At 39.3% G+C, this 10,575-nt stretch overlaps 1 protein-coding gene across 3 annotated transcripts in view; it reads left to right on the top strand.

The window, feature by feature from the left end:
• The first annotated feature begins 1,303 nt into the window (after nt 1–1,303).
• The window catches only part of WASHC2C (WASH complex subunit 2C), a 49,075-nt gene continuing 39,803 nt past the window's right edge, over nt 1,304–10,575 (top strand). For all 3 annotated transcript variants that reach the window (XM_044659151.1, XM_044659152.1, XM_044659150.1), the window contains exons 1-6: nt 1,304–1,415; nt 2,936–3,100; nt 6,462–6,524; nt 7,985–8,158; nt 9,008–9,101; nt 9,218–9,279. In XM_044659151.1, coding sequence (XP_044515086.1) covers nt 3,071–3,100; nt 6,462–6,524; nt 7,985–8,158; nt 9,008–9,101; nt 9,218–9,279 — 423 coding nt within the window. In that variant the 5' untranslated portion in view covers nt 1,304–1,415; nt 2,936–3,070. The remainder of the gene's footprint in view (nt 1,416–2,935; nt 3,101–6,461; nt 6,525–7,984; nt 8,159–9,007; nt 9,102–9,217; nt 9,280–10,575) is intronic.

Raw genomic sequence — 10,575 nt, 5'->3', positions numbered from 1 at the left:
GGAAGACAAGTTCAAATCTGACCTCAGACACTAGCTGTTCGACCCTGGGCAAGTCACTTGATCCTGTTTGCCTCAGTTTCCTCATCTGTAAAACGAGTTGGAGAAGGAAATGGCAAGTCACTCCAGTAGTTTTGCCAAGAAAACCCCAAATGAGGTCATGAAGAATTGGACATGACTGAAAAATGACTAAGTGGCAACAATAGTACCCATATGTTGGTGCTTAATAATTGTTCAACTGAACTTAAGAAACATTGAACTGCATCATGGCAGAGCTGGGAGGCAATTAATTCTACCTCTGACCTATAGGGACCATGGGATCCTGGATATGGCACATCCTTCAGTACCCTTTGGCAAAGGTGGCAGAGGAGGTGCCATTCATTTTGGTAGAGTTGATACCTTTATTGGGAGTTCAGAAAAATCATAGATCCAGTTCAAAATATCCAAACGAACACAGGACTTGGAGTCAGACAGTTTGGCTCTGTAGCTTATGAGCTCAGTTGCCTTAGTCAGACAAATCATTTTACCTCTGAAGCCTCAGTTTCTCCATCTATAAAATGAGGAAGTCAGAATAGATTATCTGGAAGGTCCAGAAGCACATCTAAGCACATGGTAGGAGCTTAATAAAAATTTTCTTAGTCTGGCCTGGAGCTTAATCTCTGTGGGGAAATCAGAGTATAGAAACTATCTTCACTGGTACGGATGGGCAACCCATCTTTGACCAATGGATTTGAGAGTGATGCTTTTATACCCTAATAGTGACTGAAGCGCTGTACATGAGCAATTGTAGCATTTATATTACACTCTTAGGGTATACAATGTGTCCTACATAAGTTGGGTCCTCACAACAAGCTTGGGAGGTAAGGAGTTGTTTTTATCCCCATTTTACAGATGAGGAAACTGAGGCTCCCAGGGAGTTGCCCAGAGTCCCTTCTCACTAATCGGCCAGTGTCTTAGGCTGGATTTGGACTCCGTCTTCCAGACTCTTCCCAACCCTAAAGCCAGCTCTTTACTCACTGTACCATCTAGCAGTCGTGAACCGAGGGAGATGCCTTGGAGGTATTATAGTGTGGCCGCAGAGGAGGGACTGTGGGCAAGCGCTGTTTTCAGAGCGCATGCGCAGTACCCGCCCAACGACACGTGCTTCGGTCGGTCACGTGATGGATCATCACGTGGTGCCCGCGCGGTCACGTGCGGGGGGGGCGGAGACTGGCACTGCGGATCTAGAGTGAGGCCGGTCTCGGAGCAGACGGGACGCTCCGGGAGCCGGGAGGTGGCGGTGACGGAGGTCGGCCATGAGCGGGCCGGAGCCAGAGCCCGGGCCAGAATCCGGGCCTGGGCCTGTGTGGGAGCGGCCCTGGTCCTTGGATGAGATCCGCAAGAATAGCCAGAGCTGGTCCCTGGCCGCGGATGCCGGCGTGAGTGGGGAAGGGGCGGGTCTCGGACCGGGAACGGAGCGGGGTCACTGCACTAGGATAAGGTCCTTATCCGTCTCCCCCTGAACACCAAGGCGCTAGGTGACGTGGAACTCCTTTAGTTACGCTCAGGAGCACTAATTAAGCACCTACTGTATGCCAGGCGCTGGGCTAAATGTGAGGGGTGCCGGAAGAGGCAGGGGCAGCCTCTCCCCTCCAGAGGGGCCAGCTGGCAGACTACTGCAGACCGACCAGCTCCTAGCAGTATACGAGGGAGCTCGTAGAAAGGGAAGGACTTCCGGGAGAAAGCAGGTTTGGGGCTGAAACCAGAAGGAAGCCTCCGTGAGGCAGAGACCAGCGGGGGAGAGCATTCTAGGCACGGGGCACAGCCCGGGCAGATATCTGGAGATGGAATGTATGGTTGAATAAGGGAGCATCGGGGAGGGAGGAGAAAGAAGAGTGGAAAGGTAGGAAGGGGCTGGGTTAGAAGCTCCATGTGGATTTAACCTGTTTTCTGTACTATTTGAGGGTTAAGTGACTTACTCAAGGGTCACACAGCTAGGAAGTGTGACTTACATCCCCAAAATATACTGTCATGGCTTTAAACTATACCCTCCATCTCATCATTTTCACCTGTTAATATATTTATTGATTTTTTAGTAAAAACCCTTCCCTTCTCACTTAGAATCAGTAGTGTATTGGTTCTAAGGAAGAAGAACAATAAGTGACTTGCCCAGGGTCATACAGAGAGGAAGTGTCTAAGTCAAGATATGAACCCAGAACTTAACTCTAAACCTGGCTCTTAACTGAGCTACACAGCTTCCCCTTCTATACAATTTAAAACTATGGTTTGATTTTAGGATAAAAGAGCTTTTTGAGAGCAAGCAGTGTCTGGCACACAGTAGATTGATGCTTAATAAATGCTTGCTGATTGATTGGAGGGAAACCTAGAAGAAATTTTTTGTTTCTTTTCTCCTCTCCAGCCTGTCCCCAAAGTTGTCACAAAGACAGTGGCTTGACATTGACCCTCTTATACTAGAGAACTCATTTAACTTCAGCTCCTCCATGTTTGTGTTCTGGGAGCTGTCCCTAGTTGGATTCCTGGGATCTCATTAGTTGGCATAGTTTTGCTCAAGACAAGAGGAGTCTCACTTAGGTATTATAGGAACCATATGACTCCTTAGAATGGAAAGCACAAAATCCAGCTTTTTTAGCCCATTTCATTTATTTCTGTCTTGACCAGAAAATTAGTGAAAATTTCAACCAAAAATGAATTTTTACAGCCCTAAAATAGTGAAAAAGGATGCCTTATTTGTTGAATGTTGCTCTAGTTTTGATGTGCTTTTCATCACCTTTTGTCCCTCTGTCACTTACAAAAGGAAGGAAGTCCTTTGCAGTGAAAATATTGATTTCATAATTAACATGCTGGGGGAAGGAGAAGGGAGAGGGGGAAGGAACAAAATCTGAGACTTGTTTCTCAAGCCAAAATTTAAAGTAGCTTTCACTGTGTCTTTTGAAAATAGCTTCTGCAGTTTCTTCAGGAGTTCTCACAGCAGACCATCTCTAGGACACATGAAATCAAGAAACAAGTTGATGGACTGATTCATGAAACAAAAGCCACAGATTGTCGCCTTCACAATGTCTTCAATGACTTCCTCATGCTATCTAATACCCAGTTCATTGAGAATGTAAGTTCTTTAGAGGCTAATGTCAATTTGACATTTTTCTTTCTATAGCTGATTTTTAAAAACATCTTTGAAGATACCATTCACTGTCAGTCATTCACACATTAGCTTAGCTAAATTCAAAGAGGCTTGTTACCTTAAGGCTAATGGGTGCATTATTGAGCCACAGCTCATGAAAGTATCTTCTGAGACATTATGGTCTACAATGGTAAAGCCAAAGAAATCACAGACCTTACAAAATGTTGAGAAAGCAACTTGACAGAGATATATTAGAGCTTAGGCTTAATAAATTCTTGTTGACTGTCTATACGAAGTAAATCTGTTACCAGTGAAATTTTACATTTATTTTTCAAGGATTTAACATTTTACATATCATCTTTCAATAATTAAGACTCTGAGAAATAGTCTGCAAGGTGCATGGGACAAATCTTACTTGATTTGCAATTCCAAGCCATTTATTTGATGGCTACATCTCCAAATTTCCTCCTCTTCAAAGTGAGGGTTGTGATACTGTCTTAATTCACAGAATTGTTAGTAGAAGTAACTTAAATATATACTATTTTAGAAGCCTGAAAAAATATGGGTCTCTAAAAGCATTTCATACAGTTTCAGGGAAGAATTTCCAAGTCATGGTTTTTAGTTGCAAAGTTGTCTATTGTATAGTCATGAGGATGAAACTATGCATTGGTTTGGTGAAGAGAGGGATAGATGCATAGCTTCATCTGCATGCCTACATAATGGACAATTTCACAATTGAATGCTACATATAGTATGCATACACATACATGTATTCTAGTTTATACTTCGTTTAATAGTTCTAGAGAATAGAAATAAGAGAAAATACTATACAATACCTCTTTTGGCTTAGGTAAAATTGATCTCATATACCTACTTGTTTTTCTTCATTGTGAGATATTTGACCTTAAAAGTCAAAGGTTATTGGGTTGTTTTTTTTTTCCTAGCAAAAACCCTTCCCTTCTCTCTTAGAATCAGTAGTGTATTCGTTCTAAGGAAGAAGAACAATACGTGACTTGCCCAGGGTCATACAGAGAGGAAGTGTCTAAGGCAAGATTTGAACCCAGGATACAAATATTAACTTTCCACAGACATAGAAATAATTTTTAAAATCTCTTTGGAACTGTGAAGAATGTTATTTTAAAATAAAAAGCTCTAGTTGGTTCTTGATCAAGTACTATTTTCTATGACTAGCCTCAGTGCCCTGTTTTGCTGATCTCTATTCTCTTGCTGCTCCAAGTAACTGAGATGGTTACAACTGAATAAATAATCTGTCATTTCTATGGTCTGACAGAATTTCCCTTGATTCATGTGTGTTATTGAGAATTGAGTATATGTGTTTATGCTGGACAAAGAAAATTCCTTTTGAACATTTTTTTTCATTTTCCAAAGCTAGATTGACTGAACAATAATATACAATTGTTATAGTAGCCATATCAAATTTGTTTTGTTACAGCCTTTGAGATAATGACTATGCCAAGATAGCTATTTCTTGCCTTTGGAATTCTTTCTCTGGCACAGAGAAGGTGCCCAGGTTCAGAACTAACTGCTCCTGCCCCTGTCCAGTGCTGAAATGGTAGCTTCTTTGGTGGCAGTGGGGAGGCCACTTTGGGTCTAGTGAGAAAAGCCCTGGACTCAAAGTCAGGAGAGCCTCAGGTCATTGACCACTTGCATGACCATGTTCAAGTCCTTTATCCTGTGAGCTTCAGTGTCCTTGTCTATAAAAATGGAATCAAGAATGCCAGTCGTACCTATCTACCAAAGTTGTTTAGAGTAGCAAGTGAAATTGTATTTTACATTTATAATTTTGAAAAACTAGATTAATATCAGCTGTTAATGTTAGTTTGTGGCTAGTGACGTCCTAATCATACATCTTGAAAGGAGAAAGCCATCAGTTATACTCTTTTTTCAGACCAGTTGGCCTTGGCAGTGCCATTACTGCTTATGTCTTCTTCTATCTTTCTAGTCACCCAAATCAATCTTTGATTCATCCTCACCATTTCTCTCTCCCTCGTTCTCTATATTTATCCAGTAATATGCCAAGTCTGTCTGTTTTCCCTTCAACACCTCTAGCATTCATGCCTTTCTCTTCACTCACATGCCACTGCCTAAGGTTATACCTTTGCCATTCCTTGATAGACTGTTAGAATAAATTCCTAATTGGTCTCTTCACTTTCCAATCTCCAAACCATCCTTCATACAGCTACCAAAATTATTTCCCAAAGCACAAATCAGGGGATAATTTAAAAAGCTGTACTGCTATATGACATGACCTCAAGTTTATTACTTGTTTTCTCTTTGTGTCTGGAAAAAGTGGTAGGAGGAACCAAGATTCAGACTGGAAGCTTGCACTAATTTTAATGATGGTGATCTGTTGCTGTTGCTTCTAGAAAGATGATTTATTAAAAAGAGGACTATTAGGAGTCAGAAATATTTCTTATATTTTATATTTCAACTCTTGAGCTAATCTATCTTCCTTCATATCATTGTCTTTGGGTAGTAGAGTACAGACATTTCTTATACACAGTGGTGCAAAAGTCTTAGTGAATGTGATTTTAAGATTTATTTACTAACAGCTTTTAAAACTGTTCTAAGATTTTTGGACCACTCTTTATAAGGGGCTCGTTTTCTCTCTTTAAAACTACCCTATGAAGAACATTGTACCCGGAGACTGATACACTGTGGTACAATCAAACATAACGGACTTTTATACTAGCAGCAATGCAAGGATCCAGAGCAAGGCTGAGGGACTTATGAGAAAGAAAACTAGCCGCATTCAGAGGAAGAACTGTGGGAGGAGAAACACAGAATAAAAACAACTGCTTGAACACATGGGCTGTTGGGGATATTATTGGGGATGTAGACACTAAATGATAACTCTAGTCCAACTATCAATAACATGGAATTAGGTCTTGATCAATGATATATGTAAAACCCAGTGGAATTGTGCGTCAGCCTGGGAGGATTGGGGGGGAGAGAGAGAGAGCATGAAATATGTAACTAGGAGAAAATATTCAAAATAAAAAAAAATTTCAAAAAAATAAAATAAAACTACCCTATGCATAATAATATCTGTTTTATTCATTTTTTTCTTGCATTTATTAAAGAGTAGTAAGAGTAGCAGATATATTTTCAGTTCTATAGAACTGACAACAAAATTATCTTTACAAATATTCCCTCCACAGATATCTCAGTTAACAAATGTATATGTGGGTGTATATTGCTACTTAAGGGATAACTTTGAAACCTAGCCTTTTAAGGAATAATTGCCTGCCTCAGTAACCTTGCTTGTGGTGGTTAGCAGGTGGATTTTTGAATTTCATTTTAGTGAATTTGCTTCCTTCTTTAGCGTGTATATGATGAAGAAGTGGAGGAACCAGTTCCCAAAGCTGAAGCTGAGAAGACAGACCAGGTATCTGAGATCTTCAGTCATTTACAAATCTCTGATCTAATTATTAAGCTGGAATGAGCATCGCAGTCCATTTTTAATGTTGTAATAGTCATTTCTGGTCTAGGTCCATCAGTGCCTATTACCTGATTCTGGATCTTGTTTGTACTAAGTTTCTGAATGCCCCAATGGTGCTTGATTTGAGGTGAACTACTTTTAGTTCAGGTTTTCAGGGCCAGTCGTGATTCAGTAATTTAGCACAAATGCATGCTATCTCCAGATCTATTCTTACTGAGTCTCATAGATAATCCAGAACATTAACAGGACGTGGCAGGACTCACAAAATCTGCTTCTCATCTTGTTCCTGGATTCTGAAAGTTCCACTTGGTGAATGGTAGCAACCATACCCTGGGTATTCTTTCTCAGTCACTTAGCCATGATGTACCATTTCTTGGATTGTGTCTTCTTAATAATTGCTCCCTCAAACTTAAGCAGATACTGGCACAAATACTTACAGATTGCCTTCTGAGTTCAAAGCATTGTACTCAACATCATGTCCTCAATGACCTTTATCTACTTAGGAACATAGATCATAAACATACATAAATAAGGAACAGAGCAAGGAAGCACAAGCTATGTGCTAAATGTGGAAGCAGGGCAGAGGGAGGAGGGAGCCCAGAGGCAGTGACTTAATGGAGTAGAATTCAAACTAGCCCTTAAAGGAATCTGCAGAGGAGATGAACTATTTTAGACAGGGAGAAGACAACAAAGGTAATAAGATGGGGAGGGTGGAGTGGTATATTGAGGTAACAATAAATAGTTCAGTTAAGGTGGAACTAAGGGAAATTTTAGGGTAGCGGATGGTGTGGTTGAGGTGAGGGTAGAGGGAGAGAGAAGCAAATAGGGATAAGTCTATGACAGCTTGAGCATCAGGCTAAGAAGCTAGAATCCTATGGCTAATGGAGAACTCTTGAAGTTTTTTTAACAGTGGTCAATGGGTATAAAGCAGAGTTTTAAGGTTTATCTGATTTATATTAAGAATGAATTGGAGAGATGTTGGAGGCAAAAAGAAGGCCAATGGCAAACTATTGATATGAATATAGTTCATACAAATTAAGCCATATTCTTTCTGCTCTAGACCCATGCATATGACTACATTTCTAGCATTACCCAAAGGGCCATTAACTCAGGGCAGGATGGAGCAAGAAAGGTCAAAAGATGATGGTAGAAGCAGAACTGTGGCAGTAGCCATGTATCCATTTTTCACTGAAGGAAAAGTAAACAGCAATCTTTGGGGTCTGGGTTTTGACAACTCATTTTCCCTAAAACTGATGTCAATCTAAGCTCATATTTTAAACAGTATTTTGGCATGTCATTAGGGCATGTTCACCAGATTGGCAGTTCCTACTGTGCTTTCATCACTGTTTACAATTCTATCATAGCATCCCAGAATAGAAATATAAATAACCCTTTTTTGTTTACAGGAGAAAACCCGAGAACAAAAAGAGGCAGATCTGATTCCTAAAGTCCAGGAAGCCGTAAACTATGGGTTGCTGGTATTGGACAGTGCATTTGAACAACTTGATATAAAAGCTGGAAATTCAGACTCTGAAGAAGAAGAAGCCAATGAAAGAGTAGAACTGATTCTTGAGCCAAAGGTGAAAGTCCCTAACTGTGGTCAGACTGACCCAGGTTTTGAGCTAGTTATTATCTCATAGCCCTTAACTTGTCAGTGGCTCCAAATTTTTCACATGAAATGAGATGAGTGAGACCACAGGACTAGTTGTAGCAGTAATCATCACACATCTATAAGTTTTTAGAAGAAAATTTATATGGTTCTGATACTTCATCTAACTTGGCGGTAAAATTGGACTGAATTTCCCTTCTCTATTACTAATTACTAGTATTAAGTATTACTAATACTTTCTCCAAATGATCATTTTCAAATTTTGAAAACTGTTATTTTATAGCTTTTTTGTATTTAGGGTCTCTAGTCATTTGCAATGTAAGAGAAAGTATATTCTAATTAAACTTGTTTGATATTGGCAAATATTTTTCAAAAAACCTTAATACAGCCAAAAAAATTAGCTCAAGCCCACACTGGAAAGAAATTATCCTTTGATTAAGTATTTGAATTAAAATTACAATTATGAACTTTAGCATTAGTACTGTACATCGTCAGGCTGTTTATGTACTCTACCATCTGATGCCTCATTTCTTATAATTTTGGTGGTAAGAATTGGTTTACTCTACCCTGACTACTTCTTGCCTAGTTTTATTCTTTGAGGCCTCAACCGTTACTCCTCATATTAATCCCATACACACAGCCTAATTCTGTAATAAATTCTTTGGACTATAAGGTGTTCATTTATTGCTACACTCTCATCCCATTCAATGAATAGGGCAGGAAGGATTAAGGAAAGAAGATGGCTTATGGGATAGTAATATTGCTTATTTCTTTATCTTCCCAAAGGAATCTACCTTTAAAACTTATTCATTCTTTGCAGGATCTCTATATAGATCGCCCCTTGCCCTACTTGATTGGTTCCCAGTTATTCATGGAGCAAGAAGATGTTGGTCTTGGAGATCTTTCAAGTGAAGGTATGTTTGGCACCAGTCCCTAATTTGTTAAAGCTCCCATTGGTTCTGAAGTAATTCTCATATTGATTTTGTTTTTCAAAAATGCATTTAACTAGTCTTCTCTGTTCTCTAAATAGAAGGCTCATTAAACAGTGAACCAGATAGTGTTTTGGATAGTGAAGAAGAGAAAGATGAAGAGGTAAGTTCTGTGAAGGGCACCATGATGTTGAGAATGAGCTACTTGTGAGGTACTGGGGTGACAAGCTGCAGCTTTCAACAAGGATTGCAAATGTTGCCAATATAGTGAAATGCAGAAAACAGTTTTGATCTTCTTCCTCTAAGTCATTTGAGCACAGCAGCTTAAGGATCTTCATGTTCACATATACCCCTGTTAGAACTTTACACTAAATTACTAAGGAGTTCTTGTGTTATACAAAAAAAAAAAAAAAAAAAAAAAAAAAAGGAAGAGTCTGAGAGTGGGGTCCACAAGGACTGGATTCAGCCCTGGCTCTGAATCCATTGAGCTGGTTGACTTTGGGTGCTCATCATGACAGCCAAATGGAGGACTTGATCTCTGAAAGTGCTTCCTGGCAAACTGAATACATTTGTAGTTCAGGTGGGAAAAAAATGGATTCAGAGAAAGCAGACGGATAGAATAGAGAAAGAGCCAGATCAAGACCTATGTGACTGGGAGCGGGACTCTTCCCCTGTCTGGACCAAGCCCTCAGTAAAATGAGGGCTTTGCTCTTAGATTCCTTCTAAATGCCTTTCCATCTCCAAAGTCTATGAGCTAAAGTTAAATGATATGTCAGTTATCACACAGCTAAGTAAATGTGAAAGTAGGGTTTCCATTCGGGTCTCTCCTGATTACAAGTTCATGCTCTTTATACTTTTTCCAGAAGCCAGATACCTCAAGTCAGTTCTCTTTTCTAGGCCCCAGTTTCTGAAATGCACATTATATACATTTAATGCCAGCATAATACAATAAAAATTTTACATAGCCTTTTCACTCTTTTGGCCAAAAAACCCTAGGCCCAACTATAATATGAATTAATCACATTTCGTTTCTTTAAAATTCTATATTTCTATTATCCAGTTTTCTGATCCTTTTTACTCTTAAGAATTTCTAGGATAGAAAGGCTTGAAAGGCTGACTATATATTAAAAGCTTTTTATTCACAGACAAGTTTGAGCATAGTTACTATTACCTGATGACATTAAAAGAACTACACAAGTAAGACACAAATACACCCTGAAGGATAGAGAAGTTAGTAATAGCAGAAGGACTAAAACTTAATTTTCTAGAAATGGAAACTGACATAAAACTATGACTCTAGGCAGAAGACATAATGTGCTGCCACTTTTCAATAGCATTACTAATAGATGAATAGTTTTTAAAATAAATTTTAATTGACACATTTTGTTTTTAAAAGTTGATCAAATTTCCCTTGTATTTCCCTCCCAAAGAGCTGTCATGTATAAAAGGTATTTTTTAA

The sequence above is a fragment of the Gracilinanus agilis genome, chromosome 2 (assembly GCF_016433145.1).
Source record: "Gracilinanus agilis isolate LMUSP501 chromosome 2, AgileGrace, whole genome shotgun sequence".
NCBI classification, from domain to species: Eukaryota; Metazoa; Chordata; class Mammalia; order Didelphimorphia; family Didelphidae; genus Gracilinanus; species Gracilinanus agilis.
The sequence above is the reverse complement of the archived record's forward strand: the minus strand, read 5'-3'. Positions and strand labels throughout refer to the sequence as shown.